This window comes from Grus americana, chromosome 30, assembly GCF_028858705.1.
Source record: "Grus americana isolate bGruAme1 chromosome 30, bGruAme1.mat, whole genome shotgun sequence".
In the NCBI taxonomy this organism is placed as follows: domain Eukaryota; kingdom Metazoa; phylum Chordata; class Aves; order Gruiformes; family Gruidae; genus Grus; species Grus americana.
The window spans coordinates 239,778-267,053 of NC_072881.1; the positions used below are offsets into that span (position 1 = coordinate 239,778).

Sequence of the window (27,276 nt, forward strand, 5' to 3'; positions counted from 1 at the left end):
ATATTTCTCCTGCCACCCCCCGCGGCCGTGAGGTTCAGTCGGCTGCTGCCACCGGGGAGGAAGGACACGGCCAACAGCCATGGCGGGGAGGACACGCCGGTGGCTAGTTGTCCTCCTGGGCTGGGTGATGACAGGTGAGTTTGGAGACCCACCAGCAAGGGGGAAGGTGGAGAAGATGGGGAGGACGGGGGGAGGAGATTGGAGAAGGTCCATGCATGGATGGATGGTCTTGGAGGAGGAGGAAGGATGGTGAAGGTTGTGGTTGGTCTGCTCCATGAAGAGGTTGTTGGGTTGGGAGACGCGGTGGGGAGAGGGTTGGGTGGTCTGCTCATGCCTGAACCTCAGCAGCAGCCACCATGGGTGAGATGAGCACCTCCATGGTCGTCAGCGCTGGAGCCACCTCAAGCACTGTCACCTCCTCAGAGGGGACCTCCACAGCAGCCCCCACCACCTCAGAACGCACCTCCACGGTCTTCTCAACCACAGGAGCCTCATCCATTCCTGTCACCTCCGCAGGTGTGACCACCACGACAGTCACTGCCACCACCTCAACAGAAACAGCAAGTTCTTTCTCGACCACTGGAGCCACCTCCACAACTCTCACCACCACAGAGGTGACCTCCACGGCATATCCAACCAGCACCCACCCAGAGACCTCCACAGCACCCACCAGCCAAGACAATTCCACAACACTCACCGAAACCACCAAAGAGACCTCCAGAGTCCCCACCACCACAATCCAAGAGACCTCTACAGAAACCACCAGCACCACTGAAGAGACCTCCACAACATCCATCACTGCCACCCAGGAGACCTCCACAGCACCCATCACCCAGGAGACCTCCACAGCAACCACCACCCATGACACATCCACTACACCCACCAGCACCCCAGAAGGGACCTCCACAGCACCCACCACCGCCACCCAGGAGACCTCCACAGCACCCATCACCCAAGAGACCTCCACAGCACCCACCACCGCAATCACCCAGGAGACCTCCACAGCACCCATCACCCAAGAGACCTCCACAGCACCCACCACCGCCACCCAGGAGACCTCCACAGCACCCATCACCCAAGAGACCTCCACAGCAGCCACCACTGCCACCCAGGAGACCTCCACAGCACCCATCACACAGCAGACCTCCACAGCACCCACCACCGCCACCCAGGAGACCTCCACAGCACCCATCACCCAAGAGACCTCCACAGCACCCACAACTGCCACCCAGGAGACCTCCACAGCACCCATCACCCAGGAGACCTCCACAGCACCCACCACCGCCACCCAGGAGACCTCCACAGCACCCATCACCCAAGAGACCTCCACAGCAGCCACCACTGCCACCCAAGAGACCTCCACAGAACCCATCACCCAAGAGACCTCCACAGCAGCCACCACTGCCACCCAGGAGACCTCCACAGCACCCATCACCCAGGAGGTCTCCACAGCACCCAGCACCGCCACCCAAGAGACCTCCACAGCACCCATCACCCAGGAGACCTCCACAGCACCCATCACCCAGGAGACCTCCACAGCACCCACCACTGCCACCCAGGAGACCTCCACAGCACCCATCACCCAGGAGACCTCCACAGCACCCACCACTGCCACCCAAGAGACGTCCACAGCACCCACCACCGCCACCCAGGAGACCTCCACAGCACCCATAACCCAAGAGACCTCCACAGCACCCATCACCCAGGAGACCTCCACAGCACCCACCACCCAGGAGACCTCCACAGCACCCACCACTGCCACCCAAGAGACCTCCACAGCACCCATCACCCAAGAGACCTCCACAGCACCCACCACGGCCACCCAGGAGACCTCCACAGCAACCATCACCCAAGAGACCTCCACAGCAGCCACCACTGCCACCCAAGAGACCTCCACAGCACCCATCACCCAAGAGACCTCCACAGCCCCCATCACCCAGGAGACCTCCACAGCACCCACCACCGCCACCCAGGAGACCTCCACAGCACCCATCACCCAAGAGACCTCCACAGCACCCACCACCGCCACCCAGGAGACCTCCACAGCACCCACCAGTGCCACCCAGGAGACCTCCACAGCACCCATCACCCAAGAGACCTCCACAGCACCCATCACCCAAGAGACCTCCACAGCACCCATCACCCAGGAGACCTCCACAGCACCCACCACCCAAGAGACCTCCACAGCACCCATCACCCAGGAGACCTCCATAGCACCCACCACCGCCACCCAAGAGACCTCTATGACACCCATCACCCAAGAGACCTCCACAGCACCCATCACCCAGGAGACCTCCACAGCACCCACCACCGCCACCCAGGAGACCTCCACAGCACCCATCACCCAAGAGACCTCCACAGCACCCATCACCCAGGAGACCTCCACAGCACCCACCACCGCAATCACCCAGGAGACCTCCACAGCACCCATCACCCAAGAGACCTCCACAGCACCCATCACCCAGGAGACCTCCACAGCACCCACCACCGCCACCCAAGAGACCTCCACAGCACCCACCACTGCAATCACCCAAGAGATCTCCACATCACCCACCACTGGCACCCAGGAGACCTCCACAGCACCCATCACCCAGGAGACCTCCACAGCACCCACCACTGCCACCCAGGAGACCTCCACAGCACCCATCACCCAGGAGACCTCCACAGCACCCACCACCGCAATCACCCAGGAGACCTCCACAGCACCCATCACCCAAGAGACCTCCACAGCACCCACCACTGCCACCCAAGAGACCTCCACAGCACCCATCACCCAAGAGACCTCCACAGCACCCACCACCGCCACCCAGGAGACCTCCACAGCACCCATCACCCAGGAGGTCTCCACAGCACCCACCACCGCCACCCAGGAGACCTCCACAGCACCCATCACCCAAGAGACCTCCACAGCACCCACCACTGCCACCCAGGAGACCTCCACAGCACCCATCACCCAAGAGACCTCCACAGCACCCATCACCCAGGAGACCTCCACAGCACCCACCACCGCCACCCAGGAGACCTCCACAGCACCCATCACCCAAGAGACCTCCACAGCACCCATCACCCAGGAGACCTCCACAGCACCCACCACCGCCACCCAAGAGACCTCCACAGCACCCACCACTGCAATCACCCAAGAGATCTCCACAGCACCCACCACTGGCACCCAGGAGACCTCCACAGCACCCACCACCGCCACCCAGGAGACCTCCACAGCACCCATCACCCAAGAGACCTCCACAGCACCCACCACTGCCACCCAGGAGACCTCCACAGCACCCACCACTGCCACCCAGGAGACCTCTATGACACCCAACACCCAAGAGACGTCCACAGCACCCACCACCGCCACCCAAGAGACCTCCACAGCACCCATCACCCAAGATACCTCCACAGCACCCACCACCGCCACCCAGGAGACCTCCACAGCCCCCATCACCCAAGAGACCTCCACAGCACCCACCACCGCAATCACCCAGGAGACCTCCACAGCACCCATCACCCAGGAGACCTCTACGACACCCAACACCCAAGAGACCTCCACAGCACCCACCACCGCAATCACCCAGGAGACCTCCACAGCACCCACCACCGCCACCCAGGAGACCTCCACAGCACCCACCACCGCCACCCAGGAGACCTCCACAGCACCCACCAGTGCCACCCAGGAGACCTCCACAGCACCCATCACCCAAGAGACCTCCACAGCACCCATCACCCAAGAGACCTCCACAGCACCCATCACCCAGGAGACCTCCACAGCACCCACCACCCAAGAGACCTCCACAGCACCCATCACCCAGGAGACCTCCATAGCACCCACCACCGCCACCCAAGAGACCTCTATGACACCCATCACCCAAGAGACCTCCACAGCACCCATCACCCAGGAGACCTCCACAGCACCCACCACCGCCACCCAGGAGACCTCCACAGCACCCATCACCCAAGAGACCTCCACAGCACCCATCACCCAGGAGACCTCCACAGCACCCACCACCGCCACCCAAGAGACCTCCACAGCACCCACCACTGCAATCACCCAAGAGATCTCCACATCACCCACCACTGGCACCCAGGAGACCTCCACAGCACCCATCACCCAGGAGACGTCCACAGCACCCACCACTGCCACCCAGGAGACCTCCACAGCACCCATCACCCAGGAGACCTCCACAGCACCCACCACCGCAATCACCCAGGAGACCTCCACAGCACCCATCACCCAAGAGACCTCCACAGCACCCACCACTGCCACCCAAGAGACCTCCACAGCACCCATCACCCAAGAGACCTCCACAGCACCCACCACCGCCACCCAGGAGACCTCCACAGCACCCATCACCCAGGAGGTCTCCACAGCACCCACCACCGCCACCCAGGAGACCTCCACAGCACCCATCACCCAAGAGACCTCCACAGCACCCACCACTGCCACCCAGGAGACCTCCACAGCACCCACCACTGCCACCCAAGAGACCTCCACAGCACCCATCACCCAAGAGACCTCCACAGCACCCATCACCCAGGAGACCTCCATAGCACCCACCACCGCCACCCAAGAGACCTCTATGACACCCATCACCCAAGAGACCTCCACAGCACCCATCACCCAGGAGACCTCCACAGCACCCACCACTGCCACCCAGGAGACCTCCACAGCACCCATCACCCAAGAGACCTCCACAGCACCCATCACCCAGGAGACCTCCACAGCACCCACCACCGCCACCCAGGAGACCTCCACAGCACCCATCACCCAAGAGACCTCCACAGCACCCATCACCCAGGAGACCTCCACAGCACCCACCACCGCCACCCAAGAGACCTCCACAGCACCCACCACTGCAATCACCCAAGAGATCTCCACAGCACCCACCACTGGCACCCAGGAGACCTCCACAGCACCCACCACCGCCACCCAGGAGACCTCCACAGCACCCATCACCCAAGAGACCTCCACAGCACCCACCACTGCCACCCAGGAGACCTCCACAGCACCCACCACTGCCACCCAGGAGACCTCTACGACACCCAACACCCAAGAGACGTCCACAGCACCCACCACCGCCACCCAAGAGACCTCCACAGCACCCATCACCCAAGATACCTCCACAGCACCCACCACCGCCACCCAGGAGACCTCCACAGCCCCCATCACCCAAGAGACCTCCACAGCACCCACCACCGCAAACACCCAGGAGACCTCCACAGCACCCACCACCGCAATCACCCAGGAGACCTCCACAGCACCCACCACCGCAATCACCCAGGAGACCTCCACAGCACCTACCACCGCCACCCAGGAGACCTCCACAGCACCCACCACGGCCACCCAGGAGACCTCCACAGCACCCATCACCCAGGAGGTCTCCACAGCACCCACCACTGCCACCCAAGAGACCTCCACAGCACCCACCACTGCAATCACCCAAGAGATCTCCACATCACCCACCACTGGCACCCAGGAGACCTCCACAGCACCCACCACCGCCACCCAGGAGACCTCCACAGCACCCATCACCCAAGAGACCTCCACAGCACCCACCACCGCAATCACCCAGGAGACCTCCACAGCACCCACCACTGCCACCCAAGAGACCTCCACAGCAGCCATCACCCAAGAGACCTCCACAGCACCCACCACCGGAATCACCCAGGAGACCTCCACAGCACCCACCACTGCCACCCAAGAGACCTCCACAGCAGCCATCACCCAAGAGACCTCCACAGCACCCACCACCGCAATCACCCAGGAGACCTCCACAGCACCCACCACTGCCACCCAAGAGACCTCCACAGCAGCCATCACCCAGGAGACCTCCACAGCACCCACCACCGGAATCACCCAGGAGACCTCCACAGCACCCATCACCCAAGAGACCTCCACAGCACCCACCACTGCCACCCAGGAGACCTCCACAGCACCCATCACCCAAGATACCTCCACAGCACCCACCACTGCCACCCAGGAGACCTCCACAGCACCCACCACCGCAATCACCCAGGAGACCTCCACAGCCCCCATCATCCAGGAGACCTCCACAGCACCCACCAACGCCACCCAGGAGACCTCCATAGCACCCACCACCGCCACCCAGGAGACCTCCACAGCACCCATCACCCAGGAGACCTCCACAGCAGCCACCACTGCCACCCAGGAGACCTCCACAGCACCCATCACCCAGGAGGTCTCCACAGCACCCAGCACCGCCACCCAAGAGACCTCCACAGCACCCATCACCCAGGAGACCTCCACAGCACCCACCACTGACACCCAAGAGACCTCCACAGCACCCACCACTGCCACCCAGGAGACCTCCACAGCACCCACCACCGCCACCCAGGAGACCTCCACAGCCCCCATCACCCAGGAGACCTCCACAGCACCCACCACCGCCACCCAGGAGACCTCCACAGCCCCCATCACCCAGGAGACCTCCACAGCACCCACCACTGCCACCCAGGAGACCTCCACAGCACCCGTCACCCAAGAGACCTCCACAGCACCCATCACCCAGGAGACCTCCACAGCACCCACCACCGCCACCCAGGAGACCTCCACAGCACCCATCACCCAAGAGACCTCCACAGCACCCATCACCCAAGAGACCTCCATAGCACCCACCACCGCCACCCAAGAGACCTCTATGACACCCATCACCCAAGATACCTCCACAGCACCCACCACCGCAATCACCCAAGAGTCCTCCACAGCACCCACCACCGCCACCCAGGAGACCTCCACAGCACCCATCACCCAAGAGACCTCCACAGCACCCACCACTGCCACCCAGGAGACCTCTACGACACCCATCACCCAAGAGACGTCCACAGCACCCACCACCGCCACCCAGGAGACCTCCACAGCACCCATCACCCAAGAGACCTCCACAGCAACCACCACTGCCACCCAGGAGACCTCCACAGCACCCACCACCGCAATCACCCAGGAGACCTCCACAGCACCCACCACTGCCACCCAAGAGACCTCCACAGCACCCATCACCCAAGAGACCTCCACAGCACCCACCACCGCCACCCAGGAGACCTCCACAGCACCCACCACCGCCACCCAGGAGACCTCCACAGCACCCATCACCCAGGAGGTCTCCACAGCACCCACCACCGCCACCCAGGAGACCTCCACAGCACCCATCACCCAAGAGACCTCCACAGCACCCACCACTGCCACCCAGGAGACCTCCACAGCACCCACCACTGCCACCCAAGAGACCTCCACAGCACCCACCACTGCAATCACCCAAGAGATCTCCACATCACCCACCACTGGCACCCAGGAGACCTCCACAGCACCCACCACCGCCACCCAGGAGACCTCCACAGCACCCATCACCCAAGAGACCTCCACAGCACCCACCACTGCCACCCAGGAGACCTCCACAGCACCCACCAGTGCCACCCAGGAGACCTCCACAGCACCCATCACCCAAGAGACCTCCACAGCACCCACCACCGCAATCACCCAGGAGACCTCCACAGCACCCACCACTGCCACCCAAGAGACCTCCACAGCAGCCATCACCCAAGAGACCTCCACAGCAGCCACCACCGCCACCCAGGAGACCTCCACAGCACCCATCACCCAGGAGACCTCCACAGCACCCACCACCGCCACCCAGGAGACCTCCATAGCACCCACCACCGCCACCCAGGAGACCTCCACAGCACCCATCACCCAAGAGACCTCCACAGCACCCACCACTGCCACCCAAGAGACCTCCACAGCACCCACCACCGCCACCCAGGAGACCTCCACAGCCCCCATCACCCAAGAGACCTCCACAGCACCCACCACCGCCACCCAGGAGACCTCCACAGCACCCATCACCCAGGAGACCTCCACAACACCCACCACTGCCACCCAGGAGACCTCCACAGCACCCATCACCCAAGAGACCTCCACAGCACCCACCACTGCCATCCAGGAGACCTCCACAGCACCCATCACCCAAGAGACCTCCACAGCAACCACCACCGCCACCCAGGAGACCTCCACAGCACCCATCACCCAGGAGACCTCCACAGCACCCACCACTGCCACCCAAGAGACCTCCACAGCACCCACCACCGCAATCACCCAGGAGACCTCCACAGCACCCATCACCCAGGAGACCTCCACAGCAGCCACCACCGCCACCCAGGAGACCTCCACAGCACCCATCACCCAGGAGACCTCCACAGCACCCACCACCGCCACCCAGGAGACCTCCACAGCACCCATCACCCAAGAGACCTCCACAGCACCCACCACTGCCACCCAAGAGACCTCCACAGCACCCACCACCGCCACCCAGGAGACCTCCACAGCACCCATCACCCAGGAGACCTCCACAGCACCCACCACCGCCACCCAGGAGACCTCCACAGCACCCATTACCCAGGAGACCTCCACAGCACCCACCACTGCCACCCAGGAGACCTCCACAGCACCCATCACCCAAGAGACCTCCACAGCACCCACCACTGCCACCCAGGAGACCTCCACAGCACCCATCACCCAAGAGACCTCCACAGCACCCACCACTGCCAACCAAGAGACCTCCACAGCACCCATCACCCAAGAGAACTCCTCAGCACCCACCACCGCCACCCAGGAGACCTCCACAGCACCCATCACCCAAGAGACCTCCACAGCACCCACCACTGCCACCCAAGAGGCCTCCACAGCAGCCACCACTGCCACCCAAGAGACCTCCATAGCACCCACCACCGCCACCCAGGAGACCTCTACGACACCCATCACCCAAGAGACCTCCACAGCACCCATCACCCAGGAGACCTCCATAGCACCCACCACCGCCACCCAGGAGACCACCACAGCACCCATCACCCAGGAGACCTCCACAGCACCCACCACTGCTACCCAAGAGACCTCCACAGCACCCACCACCGCCACCCAGGAGACCACCACAGCACCCATCACCCAGGAGACCTCCACAGCACCCACCACTGACACCCAAGAGACCTCCACAGCACCCATCACCCAGGAGACCTCCACAGCACCCACCACTACTACCCAAGAGACCTCCACAGCACCCATCACCCAGGAGGTCTCCACAGCACCCACCACTGCCACCCAGGAGACCTCCACAGCACCCATCACCCAGGAGACCTCCACAGCACCCACCACTGACACCCAGGAGACCTCCACAGCACCCATCACCCAAGAGACCTCCACAGCACCCACCACTGCCACCCAGGAGACCTCCACAGCAACCATCACCCAGGAGACCTCCACAGCACCCACCACTGCCACCCAAGAGACCTCCACAGCACCCACCACCGCCACCCAGGAGACCTCTATGACACCCATCACCCAAGATACCTCCACAGCACCCACCACCGCCACCCAGGAGACCTCCACAGCACCCACCACCGCAATCACCCAGGAGACCTCCACAGCACCCATAACCCAAGAGACCTCCACAGCACCCACCACCGCCACCCAGGAGACCTCCACAGCACCCATCACCCAAGAGACCTCCACAGCACCCACCACTGCCACCCAAGAGACCTCCACAGCACCCATCACCCAGGAGACCTCCACAGCACCCACCACCCAGGAGACCTCCACAGCACCCATCACCCAAGAGACCTCCACAGCACCCACCACTGCCACCCAGGAGACCTCCACAGCACCCATCACCCAGGAGACCTCTACAGCACCCATCACCCAAGAGACCTCCACAGCACCCATCACCCAGGAGACCTCCACAGCACCCACCACCCAGGAGACCTCCACAGCACCCACCACTGCCACCCAAGAGACCTCCACAGCACCCATCACCCAAGAGACCTCCACAGCACCCACCACCACCACCACCCAGGAGACCTCTACGGCACCCATCACCCAGGAGACCTCCACAGCACCCATCACCCAAGAGACCTCCACAGCACCCACCACCGCAATCACCCAGGAGACCTCCACAGCACCCATCACCCAAGAGACCTCCACAGCACCCACCACCGCAATCACCCAGGAGACCTCCACAGCACCCATCACCCAAGAGACCTCCACAGCACCCACCACTGCCACCCAGGAGACCTCCACAGCACCCACCACCGCCACCCAGGAGACCTCCACAGCACCCATCACCCAAGAGACCTCCACAGCACCCACCACTGCCACCCAGGAGACCTCCACAGCACCCACCACCCAGGAGACCTCCACAGCACCCACCACTGCCACCCAGGAGACCTCCACAGCACCCACCACCGCCACCCAGGAGACATCCACGGCACCCATCACCCAGGAGACCTCTACAGCACCCATCACCCAAGAGACCTCCACAGCACCCATCACCCAGGAGACCTCCACAGCACCCACCACCACCACCCAGGAGACCTCTACGGCACCCATCACCCAGGAGACCTCCACAGCACCCATCACCCAAGAGACCTCCACAGCACCCACCACCGCAATCACCCAGGAGACCTCCACAGCACCCATCACCCAAGAGACCTCCACAGCACCCACCACCGCAATCACCCAGGAGACCTCCACAGCACCCATCACCCAAGAGACCTCCACAGCACCCACCACTGCCACCCAGGAGACCTCCACAGCACCCACCACCGCCACCCAGGAGACATCCACGGCACCCATCACCCAGGAGACCTCCACAGCACCCACCACCGCCACCCAGGAGACCTCCACAGCACCCATCACCCAGGAGACCTCCACAGCACCCACCACTGCCACCCAGGAGACCTCCACAGCACCCATCACCCAAGAGACCTCCACAGCACCCATCACCCAGGAGACCTCCACAGCACCCACCACCGCAATCACCCAGGAGACCTCCACAGCACCCATCACCCAAGAGGCCTCCACAGCACCCACCACTGCCACCCAGGAGACCTCCACAGCACCCATCACCCAGGAGACCTCCACAGCACCCACCACCACCCAGGACACCCGCACAACCACCTCCAACACCCTCTTTCCTTCAGGTACGTCCCCCCCCTCCCACTTCCACCCCTAGACCCACCCTGTCCCTCGGGTCACCTCCACCCCACCCATCTCCACGTGGGTTCCCGTCACCAGGGTGTCCCCAGGGTGCCCTGCTGACCCCCCCCACCATGTTCCCACCCAGTTATCTGCCAGAATGGTGGCACCTACGATGGCATCAAGTGTCTCTGCACCCCGTATTTCTACGGCGACTTGTGCCAGTTCTCCACCAACTCCATCGAGACCGCCCTCCGTAAGTGTCACCTCCACCCGTCCCCCCATGGCCTCCACGGAGGTTCTGGCCTCCCTGGGCCACCACGTTGACCTCCATCGTGTCCTCTAGCTTTTCCGGGGACAATCTTAGCCAACGTGGGGCTGGTGGTGACCGTCACCAACTTCAACTACACGGAGGAGTTGCAGGACACCCAGTCGGAGACCTACCGCAATTTTGAGGAGCACTTTCGGAGGGAGGTGAGGACGAGGGGTTGAGTTGTCCCTCCGTGGTCACGTTGTCCCCTCGGTGGTGGCTCACGCAACCTTTTGGCTTTGTAGATAAAGAAGATTTATGGGAACATCCCTGGCTACGAGGGCGTGAAGATCATCAGCCTCAAGTAAGGGGTCCTTGGCAAGCTGGGGTGGGGGGGGTCGGGGTGGGGGGGGACACCCCGTTCACCCCTCCAACCCCACTGTGTCCCCTTCTCCACAGGCCCGGCAGCATCGTGGTGGACCATCAGATCTTCTTCACCATGATGAATAGCAGCAACATGATGGAGAATTTTGAGGAGATAACGAAGAATCTGGTGGAGAGGTTGGAAGAGACGGTGGCCAACCAGGGCGCTTGTCTGCACAACAGCTGTGGGTGCCTTCCCATGTCCCCACCCCATGGACACCTGGGTGTCCCCCCCACGGACGCCTGGGTGCCACCAGGAGCACCCAAGGTTGGGTGTCTGACGTCCTCTCCCTCTGTCCCCCCAACCACAGCCATCCTCTGCCTCACCGTGTCGCCCAACCCCATCGTCAGGAACATGACGGAGACGTCTTCTGTGAACGGTGAGACCTCTGGGGACCCTCCTGCCAACCCCACCAGCCCCTGGTGCCCCCCACCAGTTCCCCCAGTCCCACACGGGTCCCACCACTCCCTCACATACCCCACAAGTTCTCCCAGCGTCCCCATGCACCCCACCACCCCCTCACCCGTCCCACCACCCCCTCACCTGTCCCACCACCTCCTCACCCGTCCCACCACCCCCTCACCCATCCCACCACCTCCTCACCCGTCCCACCACCCCCTCACCCATCCCACCAGCCCCTCGCTTGTCCCACCACCCCCCAGTGCCCCCCACCAACCCCCAGCTGGTCCCACCAGCTCCTCGCTCATCCCACCACCTCCCCACCTGTCCCACCACCTCCTCACCCATCCCACCACCTCCTTGCTCATCCCACCATCTCTTCACCCGTCCCACCACCCCCTCACCCACCCCACCACCCCCTCACCCATCCCACCAGCCCCTCACTTGTCCCACCACCCCCTCACCCATCCCACCAGCCCCTCACCCGTCCCACCACCTCCTCACCCGTCCCACCACCCCCTCACCCGTCCCACCACCCCCTCACCCATCCCACCACCTCCTCACCCATCCCACCACCTCCTCACCCATCCCACCAGCTCCTCACCCGTCCCACCAGCTCCTCACCTGTCCCACCAGCTCCTCACCCATCCCATCAGCTCCTCACCCGTCCCACCAGCTCCTCACCTGTCCCACCAGCTCCTCACCCATCCCATCAGCTCCTCACCCGTCCCACCAGCTCCTCACCTGTCCCACCAGCTCCTCACCCATCCCACCAGCTCCTCACCCGTCCCACCAGCTCCTCACCCATCCCACCACCCCCCAGTGCCCCCCACCATCCCCTCGCTTGTCCCACCAGCCCCCCACCCATCCCACCAGCCCCTCACCCATCCTACCAGCCGCCTACACGCCCCACCAGCTCCTGTCCCACCCCACCCACCGCTTGCCCACCCCACCAGCCCCCTACGTGTCCCACCACCCCCAGACCCCCCCAGCGCTCCCGTTCTCCTCCTAACCACCCCACCCCACCCCCCCAGAGATCTGCTGGCTGCGAGCACCCAGCAACTACCGGGATTTCTACTACCTGGTGATCGTGGAGGACGTCATCCATTGCATCACCAACTGCACGCCCAACATGCCGACCACCATGGACTGTCACTACGGCCAGTGCCACATCACCCGGGCCGGTCCCCAGTGCTTGTGAGTGTCACCACCGTGGCCATGAGGTTGACCGGTGGAGGAGTCTTCGTCATCCCTGCTCCGGTCCCGTGGGGATGGGTGGAAGGAGAGGTGGGACCTGATCTCGTGTCCTTCCCACAGCTGCCAGGACGAAGCCCTGTACTGGTACACGGGCGCTCGCTGCTCCGGCCGTGTCAGCAAGTTGGCCACTGGGTTGGGGTTGGTGGCCACCGTGTTGCTCATCGCTTGCATCGTCCTCGCCGTGATGTTGGTCAGGAGCCGCCGGAGGAAGTACAGGCTGAGGTAGAGGAGCTTGGACCTCTGGGTTCCTTGTTGGGTGGGAGGGTCTTCCAGTTCAGAGCAGGGTTGGCACCCGGACGCCTGGGTTCACCATGGGTGAGGGGAACCCCCTTCTCCAGCTCTCCGCACCCCCTTTGAGACACCCTCCTTCTGCCCACCAGTGACTCTCTACCCTACGCTGGTGGCAACTGGTATGAGGAGGACAGCTTCACCTGGCACTCGCCCGATGGCTTCCTCTACCGCAACATGGGAGCCCAGAGCGCCGTAGGTGAACCCCAACCCCAGTTTGGGGTGATGGAGACCAACGCTTTGGGAAGACCCCCAAGACAACCAACCGCCCCCCGCCATCATCCTTCTGTAGCTGGTGAGGGTCCACACAAATTCACACCTTCGCTGGAGCTGGTGGACACCTCAAACCCGGTACGTCCCCCTTCTTCTCCGGCAGCACCCACCACCCTCCACTGGCCCGAGGACCCAAGGGAGACCCCCCCCCCACCCCTCTCACCCCCTTGCCTCTCCTCCTTCTCCCCCTCCAGATGAAGATCTCCAGGCCGAAGCTCACAACCCAGCTATGATCCTGCACCGGGGACATCTTGGCTGTCAACAGAGGAAGCTCCAACTGGGATGAAGAGCAGAGATCCCTCAACCTCAACTCAAACGGGTCTTCTCTTCCAAAGAGGAGACCCAAATCCACCCGGAGTGGCCGGACCACCGGCACGCGGGTCGTGCCGAAACCCGGGTGAGATACCTGGGGTGGGCAACACCTTCCGCCCCCCCGATATTTATTATTTATTTGGATGATGAAGGCTGCAGCGCCGGGTGCCACCAGAACGCCCACGTCTCCCAGGTCCAGCCCTGGGGGTGGGGGGAGCCGCACGGGGACGATGTCCACCCCCCCAGCGCGGAGGGGAACCCCCTTAGCGGGGGGGGGAGGGGCGCAGGACTCCTCATGGGGCGCAGGCTGCGGAAAGCTGCGGGGGGGGGGCTGTCACGGAGGACACCCCCCCAATTTCACACGGGTACCACGCGTTGTAATAAATTTTATTATTATTATTATTATTATTATTATTATTATTATTATTATTATTACTACTACTACGTGCTGTTGAGTGCTCCAAACTGGGGAGCACTGGGATGTACTGGGACACCCCAGGGAGCACGTGGTGCCCAGAACAAACTGGGATGTACTGGGAAGTAGTGGGAGAACCCGGGGAGCACATGGTGCCCAGAACAAACTGGGGAGCACTGGGATGTACTGGGACACCCCGGGGAGCACGTGGCACCCGGGTCACACTGGGAAGTACTGGGACACCCCGGGGAGCACGTGGCACCTAGAACAAATTGGGAAGTACTGGGAAGTACTGGGACACCCTGGGGAGCACGTGGCACCCAGGTCACACTGGGAAGTACTGGGAAGTACTGGGGCACAGTGGGAAGAAGGGAGCGTGGGAGGGGGGGATATGGGACAGGGGACAATCCTGGGTGGGGGGACACCCACCCAGCACCGCCAGCACCACGGACAGCGCTGGGCCGGGGGGTGGGCACCCATGGGTGCCTGGGGGTGGGTGGGGCTGGGGAGGGCACCCATGGGTGCCTGGGGACAGAGGGTCCTGGGGAAATGGCCCACAGGTGCCCGGAGAAGGAGGACCCCGGGGAGGGCACCCATGGGTGCCTGGGGGCGGAGGACCCTAGGGACAGCACCCAAGGGACCCTGAGGGTGCCCCGGGATGGCACCCGGGGATGGGTGGCCCTGGACAAACCACCTAAAGGTGCCACGGGGCCACCCCCACCCCCGGTGCCACCATCCTCCCTGTTGCGTGGTGAGGAAGGACCTCAAAACCCTTTTGGGGACAACGTGGAGGTGGCACAGGGTGCCCTGGTACCCAAGGGACTCGTACCCCTGGTCCGGCGGTGGGGTCGAGCGGGGAGGGGACATCGACGTGGCGCCGCTTTGCCGCGTCCCAGCCCGGCTCCAGCGATCCGGGGTGATTCAGCAGGAACCCAGCCCTTGACCTCCCCCCCATACACACAACCCCACCTTCTCCATCCATCCCCAGGAGATTTGGGGAGGGGACAACACCCCAAGGTGGGGCAGGACGACTGGGTGCCGGTAAAGAGAGGGGACCCGCCACGTATCACCCTAATCTTATCAACGCGCCGGGGGAAACCGCAGCTCCCTCCCTCCCTTGTCTCCGGCGCAAGGGTTGGGTCCGTTGTGGCCGGTCCAGAGCTGCCCAGGAAGGTGGAACGCCATGGGGACATCCGGACCTTCTCCCGCCCTTTCTATTTTGAGATTTGATAAAAATTACTCAGCGATTATTTACCAGCGCGGCCCTACCTTGCGGTTGATGACCGTGCCGGACCCGGCACACAAAGACCCGGCGTTCGGTAACTCCGGCTCAGTCTCTCCGTGGCTCCTGGCTCCTCCAGGTTCTGCTGATGATGGAGCTGGGTTGTTGCTTCTTCCTCCTCCTCTTCATCCCCTTGGAGGCTTTGTCAGGTAAGTGAGGGACAAGATGGAGGGATCTCCATCCTGCAGGCATGAGGTGTCATCCCCGCTCCCTTCCCACCACCGAAAATTCCCAAGATGGGGGGTTTGGGCTCTTTCTGGGCTTCCTGGTCCACTGGAAGCTCCTCGGCAAAGAACCAGGACCACCCACCTGCCCTCGGCACATGGGTGCTGTTCCCACCCATGGGATGCCCATGAGGGTGCCCCACCAGCCCTCCAAGGGCAAAGTCACCCTATGGGTGCCTGTTCCCCTCTTCCCTTCTCTTGGGTGGGGGATTCATTGACTCAGGCACCGGTCAGAGCTGGCTTTTGGGGGGGGGGACGGACGAACCCCACAACTCCCTCCCTGGACTCCTGGGTCTTCTCCTGGGGGGGGGGGGCTGGATGAGGTTGACTCACCCTACGTGGGGATGGGAGAGGAGTTGGTCTCCGGGGTCTCTCCTCCAGCTTGGGGGGGGGGGGTGTGTCTGGGATTCGCATCCCCCGCCCCCCCCCCCCCCCCCCCCCAACCTGAGGAACCTTCCAGAACCCTGCGAGAACGGCGGCACGGCGGTGGGGGAGGGATGCGTGTGCCCCCCTGGCTACAACGGCACCCGTTGCGAGACCAACGACCCCGCCAAGGCTTGCCAAAACGGTGGCACCGCCGTGGGGACGAAGTGTTACTGCCCGCCGGGATTTCGGGGTCCCCTTTGTGAACACCCCGACCCCGCCAGCGCCTGCCGGAACGGGGCGACGGCTTTTGGAATGACGTGCGTGTGTCCACCGGGATACCGGGGAGAAGTTTGCCAATATCCGGAGCAGCCCGGTTCCTGCCTAAACGGTGGCACGTTGGTGGGGGTGGTCTGCCACTGCCCCCCGGCAGCCTGGGGACCCCGGTGTGAGTGCACCAGCCCACCCGCTGCCACGGTGCCCACCACGACCGGGAGCCTGAGCACGGTGGGAGGTGAGAATGTCTCCACGCCGATGTTGGATGTCAACCGCACCACGCATCCCATGGAGACCCACGCCACGGTCCCAACCACCCTGGAAAGCGACACCACGACCACGCTCACGACTACCACCACAGAAAGCAAGGCCACGGCCACGCTGCTGGCACCCCGGGCAAGAAATGCCGTGACCAACCCACCAGAAAGCAACACCACAACCACGGAGAGAAACACCACGGCCACCACCCTGGAAAGCAACACCATGGACACGCTACTGACCACTGTGTTAAGCAATGCCATAGTCACTGCCCTGGAAAGCAACACCACGGCCAACTCCTTGGAAAGCAACACCACGGCCATGCTACTGACCTCCATGGAAAGCAACACCACGGCCAACTCCTTGGAAAGCAACACCACAACCACAGTGAGCAACACCATGGCCACCGCCCTGGAAAGCAACACCACGGACACACTAATGACCACCATGGAGAGCAACACCAGAGCCTCCCCACTGGAGAGCAACACCACAGCCATGGAGAGCACCACTACAACCACTTCCACGGAGAGCAACACCACAGCCGTGGAAAGCAACACCATGGCCACCCCCATGGAGAGCAACACCAGAGCCACCCCCATGGAAAGCAACACCACAGCCACAGTGAGCAAAACCATGGCCACCACCCTGGAAAGCAACACCACAGACACACTAATGACCACCGTGGTTAGCAACATCATGGTCACCCCCATGGAGAGCAACACCACGGCCATGGAGAGCACCACTACAACCACTTCCACGGAGAGCAACACCACAGCCGTGGAAAGCAACACCATGGCCACCCCCATGGAGAGCAACACCACGGCCATGGAGAGCACCACCACAGCCACCCCAATGGAGAACAACACCACAGCCACCCCAATGGAGAACACCACCACAGCCATGGAGAGCAACACCAGAGCCACCCCACTGGAGAGCAACACCACAGCCATGGAGAGCACCACTACAACCACTTCCACGGAGAGCAACACCACAGCCGTGGAAAGCAACACCATGGCCACCCCCATGGAGAGCAACACCAGAGCCACCCCCATGGAAAGCAACACCACAGCCACAGTGAGCAAAACCATGGCCACCACCCTGGAAAGCAACACCACAGACACACTAATGACCACCGTGGTTAGCAACATCATGGTCACCCCCATGGAGAGCAACACCACGGCCATGGAGAGCAACACCAGAGCCACCCCACTGGAGAGCAACACCACAGCCATGGAGAGCACCACTACAACCACTTCCACGGAGAGCAACACCACAGCCGTGGAAAGCAACACCATGGCCACCCCCATGGAGAGCAACACCAGAGCCACCCCCATGGAAAGCAACACCACAGCCATGGAGAGCAAAACCATGGCCACCACCCTGGAAAGCAACACCACAGACACACTAATGACCACCGTGGTTAGCAACATCATGGTCACCCCCATGGAGAGCAACACCACGGCCATGGAGAGCACCACTACAACCACTTCCACGGAGAGCAACACCACAGCCGTGGAAAGCAACACCATGGCCACCCCCATGGAGAGCAACACCACGGCCATGGAGAGCACCACCACAGCCACCCCAATGGAGAACAACACCACAGCCACCCCAATGGAGAACACCACCACAGCCATGGAGAGCAACACCAGAGCCACCCCACTGGAGAGCAACACCACAGCCATGGAGAGCACCACTACAACCACTTCCACGGAGAGCAACACCACAGCCGTGGAAAGCAACACCATGGCCACCCCCATGGAGAGCAACACCAGAGCCACCCCCATGGAAAGCAACACCACAGCCACAGTGAGCAAAACCATGGCCACCACCCTGGAAAGCAACACCACAGACACACTAATGACCACCGTGGTTAGCAACATCATGGTCACCCCCATGGAGAGCAACACCACGGCCATGGAGAGCACCACTACAACCACTTCCACGGAGAGCAACACCACAGCCGTGGAAAGCAACACCATGGCCACCCCCATGGAGAGCAACACCACGGCCATGGAGAGCACCACCACAGCCACCCCAATGGAGAACAACACCACAGCCACCCCAATGGAGAACACCACCACAGCCATGGAGAGCAACACCAGAGCCACCCCACTGGAGAGCAACACCACAGCCATGGAGAGCACCACTACAACCACTTCCACGGAGAGCAACACCACAGCCGTGGAAAGCAACACCATGGCCACCCCCATGGAGAGCAACACCAGAGCCACCCCCATGGAAAGCAACACCACAGCCACAGTGAGCAAAACCATGGCCACCACCCTGGAAAGCAACACCACAGCCACACTACCGACCCCTCTGGAAAGCAACACCATGACCACAGAGAACAACACCATGGCCACCACCCTGGAAAGCAACACCACAGCCACACTACCGACCCCCCTGGAAAGCAACACCACAGCCATGGAGAGCAACACCATGGCCACCTCCATGGAAAGCAACACCACAGCCACCACCCTGGAAAACACCACCACGGACACACTCATGACCACCATGGTTAACAACACCACAGCCACCCCCATGGAGAGCAATACCACGGCCATGGAGAGCAACACCACAGCCACGACCTTGGAAAACAACACCACCCCCATGGAGACCAACACCACGGTCACACTCCTGACCGCTCCCACCACCACCTCTGCTACCTCAGTGCCAGCTCAGCCCAATGCCACCCACGTGTTTCCCCTGGATGCCACCACAGCATGCACCAGGAACTGCACCAGCCCCACCACCGAGACCACAATGGTGACACCCCAGTCCCCTCCCAACACCACGGTGCCCACCACGATGTCGGCTCCTGGCTCCACCACCATCACCACCTGGTCCTCTTCAACCAGCAGAGCCACCACCACCACCTTGGCCACCCTCTGCCTCTACCTCCCACACGGGTCCAGCCCTCCGGCAAGTGGGTGTCTTGGCATGGGGTCCTTGGGGTGGGAGGGGTCTCCTTTCCAGGGCCAGGAGGGACATGGGGTCTCCTGTGGTGAGGGGAGAAGGAGGAAGAAGAGTGAGAGAAGGATGGACGTGGGTTCAGCCCGGTGGGTGACCTGGCACAGGGTCCTTGGAGTGGGGATCTCCTTCCCAGGGGTCTCCTGGGGCAAGGAGATAAAGGGGGGAGGAAGAAGGATGGATGTGGGTCTGCCATGGCCAAGGAACAGAGCTGCCAGGTTCCCTCACCAACTCCTTCTGCCCCCACCTCTCTTCCAGTCGTCTGCCACAACGGCGGCGTCGCCAACTTGACCGAGTGTCTCTGCCCACCCGGCTACTCCGGCCCCACTTGCGAGACGGTGGATGCCACCGATCAGTGCGCTGGTGGGAGCACGGCTGTGGGCAACCAGTGTGTCTGCCCACCGGGACGGTCGGGACCCCGTTGTGACACCCGTGATGAAACCACTGCTTGCCAGAACGGAGGCACAGCCGTGGGCACCGAGTGCTACTGCCCCGGTGGGTTTTATGGCCCACAGTGTGAGTACCACCACACCACCACCATCCCCACCTCTGAGAGGACCACCACATCCCCAGCAATGCCTGATCACCCTACGAGGAGCAGACCTACACCAAGGAGCAGACCTACACCAAGGAGCACCAGGAGAACCACCACCACGCCCATCCCAACCACCACAGGTTGGTTGGTGGGTCTTCCTTGGCGTGGATCCTCACACAAACGCCCCCACCCAGCCCTTTCTGGGAGAGGACCACCTGCGTGGACACCCCCACCCGAAGGGACCTGCACCTCTCAATGGGGACACACCAGGGAGCTGCTGGTTGGGACCAGGCACCACTTTTCTCCTTGTCCCCCCCAAAAAAAAACAACTGGGGGGCTGTGGTGATGGGGCACCCAACTGGGTGGACCTGGGAGAGGACACAGGGTGCTGGACATCATAGGATGGGGGGCAAGGGGGTGCAGGCAGGCAATGGGGGGTACCCATGAGCCCTTGTGCCCTTCTCCCTGCAGACCTCTGCCAGAACGGGGGTCACTGGACGGGGACGAGTTGTCTCTGCCCCCCCAATGTGGACGGAACCCGCTGTGAGTTTGGGGCATCGACCATCAACATCACGGCAGGTAAAGGAGAGAGGGACACCCCACCCCGTCCCCCCCATCCCTGAGATGGACACCCTGTGGGATGTCCCCATCTCATGAGCATCCTACCCCCTTCCACAAAGAGCTGGGCCCCTCCGTGATGATGCTGGCTCGTGTCACCAACCGGAACTTCTCCGAGGACATGAGGGACACCTCGTCCATCGCCTATCGCAGCTTTGTAGATGAGTTCAGCCGGATGGTGAGTCCCCCGCTGTGTCCTCCTGTGAGTCATGAGGGGGTCACCCCAAGGGACCACCCAGCCCAGCCCCACAGGTGACACATGTCTCTCCATCCCCAGATGGACCGGATCTACCACAACGTCTCCGGCTATCGTGGCACCCGGGTCCTGACCCTGACGTGAGTGTGGGCCTGGTGGTGGGGATGGGATGGGAGAGGAACCCATGGGATGGTGTGGGATAGGGTGGGGTGGGGTGGGATGGGTGAGGAACCCCCTGGGATGGGATGGGTGAGGAACCAATGGGATGAGGTGGGATGGATATGGGATGGAGATGGGATGGGGACAGGTGAGGAACCCCTGGGATGGGATGGAGATGGGATGGAGATAGGGATGGGTGAGGAACCCCTGGGATGGGATGGGATGGAGTGGGTCAGGAACCCCTTTCCCCATGCCAATGCTCTCACTGCCCTGCAGAAGAGGCAGCGTGATGGTGAACTACGCGGTCTTGCTGCACCCGTCGGCCAGAGACAAGCCCACCACCAACACTGACCGCCGAGCCCGGGAGCTGCTGGAGGCTGCCAACGCCGCGGCTCAGCCCCGAAACTGCAGCCACTCATCGGGTAGGTGCCAAACAAGCCACCGCCGGTCAGGGTTGGTCCTCACGTCTCTGGTGGCCTCTGGTGACCGCTCCCCACTCTTTCCTCTCCCAGAAGGGCTCTGCTTCAGCACGTCCTCCTCCAGATCTGCCCTCGCCAATGTGCCGGCGCTCAACGCCACAGGTGAACGCGGGTGGCCGGGACACCATGGGGAGTGGGACGGGGTCAGGACTGCCCTGACTGGTGCTTCTCCTCTCCAGAGCTCTGCAGAAAGTACACGCCGGCCAACTTCAGCCGGTATTACTACCCCTACCGCAGCGGGAACAGCCTCCTCTGCGTCACCAACTGCACCCTCAACGTCCCCGGATCCATCAACTGCAACAGTGGGCTCTGCCGGCTGACGCTGGAGGGACCCCGCTGCTTGTGAGTGGGCCCAGACCTCCCCCGTCCCCGTCCCTGACCCATGAGTCCCACCTTACCCCCCAGCCTGAACCCTCATCCGGGCCCAAACGTCCTCATAGCGCTGACTGTAAACCTGACGATGGCCCTAAACCTAACGATGGTCCTAAACCTAACGATGGCCCTAATCTTAAACCCAGCCCTAACCCAAACCTACTCCCAGTCACAGCATTAACCTCTTAACCCTGACCTGACCCTTAACCCCACCCAAGCCCTAACCCCGGTGGTAACCTGAACCCCAATCCTTGACCCCGAACCCCAACCCTTGAGCCCAACACCCCAAACTTGAGCCCAACACCCAACCCTTGCTCTCCAAATCCAACCCTTGACCTCCCAAGCCCCAGACATGAACCCAACACGCCAAACTTGAGCCCAACACCCAACCCCTGCTCTCCAAACCCAATCCTTGACCCCCAAGCCCCAAACTTGAGCCCAACACCCCAAACCCTGCCTTCCAAACCCAACCCCTGACCCCCCAAAAAACCCCCTTGACCACAACTCCAAACCTCAGTCCCAACCCATGGATGTGGAGATGGGTCTTCCAGGTTCTGCCCAGATCAGGGAAGGGCCTTGGGAACCCAACGGGTCTCTTGGAGGATCCCAACCCCCAGTGCCCACCTCGGGCCAGACTGGGGAGCGGGGGGACAGGGACCTTGCCCATGACACATCGCCCCCACAGCTGCCCGGACGTGCCTTGGTATCTGACATCCGGTGGCCGCTGCCAGACCCACATCAGCAAACTGGGGCTGGGGCTGGGTGTGGGGCTGGGGCTGGGACTGACCCTCCTCATCCTCCTCGTCCTTTGCATCATCCTCACCATCTGCCTGGCCCAAGGGAGGAAGAAATCTGCCGGTGCCAGGTGAAAGGGCTGGGGGAGCTCCATGGTGGGGGGCAGGGGGGGGTCCGGGGAGGAGAGTTGGGGTCGGTACCAAGCTGTGCCCCTTCACCAAAACTTGGGGGGCATCGGCTTTTCCCCATGGGGGGTGGGAAGATTCAGCCCCCCCAACCCCAGAAGGGGCTGAGACCCCCCAACGCTGAAGCCCACGAGCTCCAGCATCTCCCCCGTGCCGCCCCCCCTCAGCCCCACACACAAGACCTGTGACCTCACCGGTTCCCGGCTCTACAGCACAACCGATGAGGACGGCAGCTGGCCAGATGGCAAGCGCAACGCCCGTGCCACCGGCATCTACCACGTCAACGGCAGAGGCTCCACGCCCCGGCAAGGTGAGACCCACTGTGTGTGTGTGTGTGGGGGGGGGGAGTGGGGGAAAACCATCCCCTTGGCCACCCCCAACCCTTGCCAGACCCCCACCCTCTTCCTCTTCCAGGCTCTTATGGACACGGCTCTTACAAACCCAACGCAGAGGTGGCAGCACCCACCACGCCGGTAGGTGCCCGGTGACACAACCGGCACCGTGGATTTTGGGGGGGGGGGCGGGCACGCACACACACCCCCCCCCCCCCCACTGCTCCTTCTCTTTGCAGGCGCTGGCAGAAGGTGCAGAATCCCTGTGACACCCCCGAAAAAATAGTTGGGGTGGGGGGTGGTCGAAGCTACCTTGGTGCCCCACACCGAGCAGGACCCCTGGCATGGGGTGGGGCGGTGACTGAAGACCTCAGCCCCTCCCTGGAGAGGGGAGGTGGGGAATGTGCCCCCCACCCCCCCCCAGTATTTCTCATTTTGGGGGCAAAAGCAGGTGGGGTGCGGTTCCTCTGGGAGAGAGGAGGGGTCCCCCGTGGTCTGGCATGGGGGGGGCTCCTCGCTGGAGAGGACATCCCAGCACCTGGTTGGGGCTCAGTCCAGGTTATGAAGCCTCACCTAAGCTAGATAAGCCTTATCTTGGCAGAAATAATATTTATTGACATATTTATTTCACCTCCTGAAATGTTTAACTGGATAGACGGAGCTGGCGAGGGGGTGGAAAAGGGAATTCCCAAAGGCAGGGTGCCAACGGCGCCGTCCCGCTTGGGGGTCAAGACTTGGGGTTGGCGGTCACGGTTGGGCTCTTGGGGGGTCACGGTTGGGCTCTTGGGGGTCACGGTTGGGCTCTTGGGGGTCATGTTTGAATTTCAGAGGTCACAGTCAGGATCTTGGGGGTCACAGTTGGGGTTTTGGGGGTCAAGGGGTGCGTTTGGAGGGGGTTTCCCAGGGCCGTGCCACCGGCCAGGGTTGGAAATGATGCAGGAAGACCCAACCTCAACCGTTTGCTCAGCGAGGAGGAGGAGGAAGACGTTCTGCAAAATTCTTGTTTGCAAAGCAGCGGTGGGGAGGAACACCCGGCTGACACCTGCCTGTCCCGAAATACAATTAAAAAATTTATCCCCTGACACAATAAAATATTATCCACCCTGCCCAGCATCTCCTCACCCCTCCCACCACCCCTGGTGCCAGCCGGAAAAATTATGAATGTTTGTTTTCTGGGTGGAAAAAGGTCCTTTCCGGGTCATTGCTCGGGGCGGGGTGGCGGGTGGAGAAAGCAGGAGAAAGGGTGGCAAAAAATTTGTGGGTAGGTCTTGGGGGGCAGTGGGGGGGTGTTGCAGGGGGTCCCCATGATGTGCAACGGGTAACGCCGGGGTGCTGCCCGGACCCATCTTGGGGGGAGGGGGCGGATGTGACAATGAATTCTCTTGCCCCACCAAAAAAAAATCTGGGGTTTGGTTTTGGCTTCACCCCCTCCCTTGGGGAAAAGACGCCCAACGATGTCCCAACGATGTCCCAACAATGTCCCAACAATGTGTCCCAACAACGACGAGTGGGTTTTGGGGGAGAGTCTTGGCAACCCAACCGCCGCGGTTTCATCAAACGGGGTGTGTGGCTTGGTCCCTGCCTCCCGAGGGGACAAAGGTCTTCCCTTGTCACTTCTCACTGGCACACCACCAGCTCCGAGCACGATTTGGGCTCTGGGATGCTGCCAGTGAGGGACCGGTGAAGGGGAAGATGAAGATTTCCATCTTTCCTCTCCCCTTCCTCATCCTCCTCTCTGGAGTCAGGATGGGTGAGTATGGTGGGGAGTGGGGGGCTTTGTCTGGGTGGTTTTTTGGGGGATGTCACAAGGTGGGATGGGACAGGTCATCTCCTCCTGGGTTTCTCCATGGGGTTCCCCTGCGAAGAGGCAGCCTCACACACACACACACACCCCCACGCACACCATCCCTGGGCAAAAAACCCCCAAAAACTAAAAAATACCCCCAAAAAACCCTCTCTCCAAGTTCCCATCCCACCCCCCAGACATGAGGGTCCACAGGGACAGGTCAAGGGTCCACAGAGATGGGTCGAGGGTCCATGGGGATGGGTCAAGGGTCCATGGGGATGGGTTGTGGAGGGTGCACAGGGACAGGTCGAGGGTCAACGGGGAGGGGTTGGGGGTCCATGGGGATAGATCGGGGGTCCACACCAGCCCCCCCCTCCACGTGCTGATGTCCCCAGATGGGTGACACTTGATGCCTACCCACAACCTTGTCCAGTCCCACCACCGGGACGTGGTTGCCACTCCAGATCCGAGCCAACGTACCCCCCCAACACCCCCCCCAACACCCCCTCACCCCAACCGAGATCTGACACCCCCCTCCCATCACCGCTGCCCTCCCACCCCGCTCCTGCTCCAGCTTTTCGCCCGTTATCCACCGCCCATCCTCCCACCAACTCCAATCCACCCCCTGCCTGCGTGTGTCCCCCCCCCTCCACCGCCACGCACAGCCGCCGGCGAGCTCGGGAGCTTTTAAACCTCGTTAAGAGCAGGGAAGACGGCGAGTTGATTGCATAAAGGAGGTTAATTTGCGAGAAAGGCTGCACAGCCTCGGCTGGAGAACATCAATTAAGAGCAAACGAGCTGGAATGATGGGGCTTCTTGAACAGCATGGCTTTTTATTTTTGGGGTTCTTTTTGTTGTTTATTTGGCTTTTTTTTTTTTTTTGGTTGGGTTTTGGGTTTTTTTTAGCTAAAACCGGCTCAAACAAGCTGAGGAATTTTCCAGGGAAAATTTCCTTAGAAAAAACTTGATTTGAAGGATACCACCACGGTGGGGGAGAGGGTCTTCTCCTCCTCCTCCCCTGTGCTGGGATGACCCATGCTGGAGTGAGCAGCACCACCTCAAGCGCGTCCCCATCCTTCACTCTTACCCCAGCACACATTCCCGGTCCTGTGTGTCATAGCCTTGGCATGAGCTCGCACCCCGTTGTCAGCGGTGACACGCGTTTCCTCGTACCGCACGTGATTGCCCAAGTATGTGAGCAGGTTTATCCGTCCCCTTGGGAAACGAAAGTCCAGGAGATGACAAGGGAAAGGAAAAGTCCAGGCGTAGCAGGATCAGCTCTAACAAACTCGTTTTGATAAGGGTTCCTGGGGTTGGGTTGGAGGACATCCAAGGGTCCCAATCCAAGGAACTGCTGCTGGGACGGGACTGGGGCCACCGCGGGGACACAGCACCCGTGGCAGCAGTGGATCCACAGGGAGGAAGAGGAGGATGAAGTTCTCCCTCTCTCTAGCCCTGAGGAACCCTGTCCTACGGCAACCGCTAACACACGCCTCCCACTCATCTCCGTCACACTCCAACCACTGAGAGCAATTCTGCAATAACCCTCAAAACCTCCAGCACCTCTTTGCCCACCACTGTCACCACCACTTCTTGTATCACTACAGGCACCAGCCCCTGTTCAACCACCACAACACTCACCAGCACCTCTGAATCTACGACCAGCTCTGCAACCTCTCTTAGCACCACTGACAGCAGCGCATCTACAGCCACCATATCCACCAGTGCTTATTCACCCACAACAGGCACCAGCACCTGTGCAACCACCACAACAGTCACAACCATCTTGGAAACCACCAGCATGGTCTCCAGCACCTCTTTGCCCACCACCACCACCCCTCCTGCCACCACTGGCACCAGCACCTCTGCAACCACCATGACAGCCACCAGCACCTCTGAATCCTCCACAG

General features: G+C 61.9%; 1 protein-coding gene across 1 annotated transcript; it reads left to right on the forward strand.

The window, feature by feature from the left end:
• Positions 1-79: 79 nt before the first annotated feature.
• Positions 80-14,401, forward strand: LOC129197881 (mucin-3B-like). The gene is made up of 10 exons (XM_054806683.1): positions 80-134; positions 11,124-11,231; positions 11,322-11,449; positions 11,531-11,589; positions 11,685-11,833; positions 11,960-12,028; positions 13,083-13,245; positions 13,366-13,527; positions 13,686-13,944; positions 14,061-14,401. Exons 1-10 carry the CDS (start codon positions 80-82, stop codon positions 14,097-14,099), a joined length of 1,191 nt encoding a protein of 396 aa, XP_054662658.1. The 3' UTR covers positions 14,100-14,401.
• The last annotated feature ends 12,875 nt before the right edge of the window (positions 14,402-27,276 follow it).

What these genes read in the sequence shown, in the direction of transcription:
- LOC129197881 (XM_054806683.1), top strand. Translation starts at nt 80, where the DNA reads ATGGCGGGGAGGACACGCCGGTGGCTAGTTGTCCTCCTGGGCTGGGTG. An exon ending in AGGAGCACTTTCGGAGGGAG is followed by an intron (nt 11,450 to 11,530) that starts GTGAGGACGAGG and finishes TTGGCTTTGTAG; the next exon opens with ATAAAGAAGATTTATGGGAA. An exon ending in CGCTTGTCTGCACAACAGCT is followed by an intron (nt 11,834 to 11,959) that starts GTGGGTGCCTTC and finishes CCCCAACCACAG; the next exon opens with CCATCCTCTGCCTCACCGTG.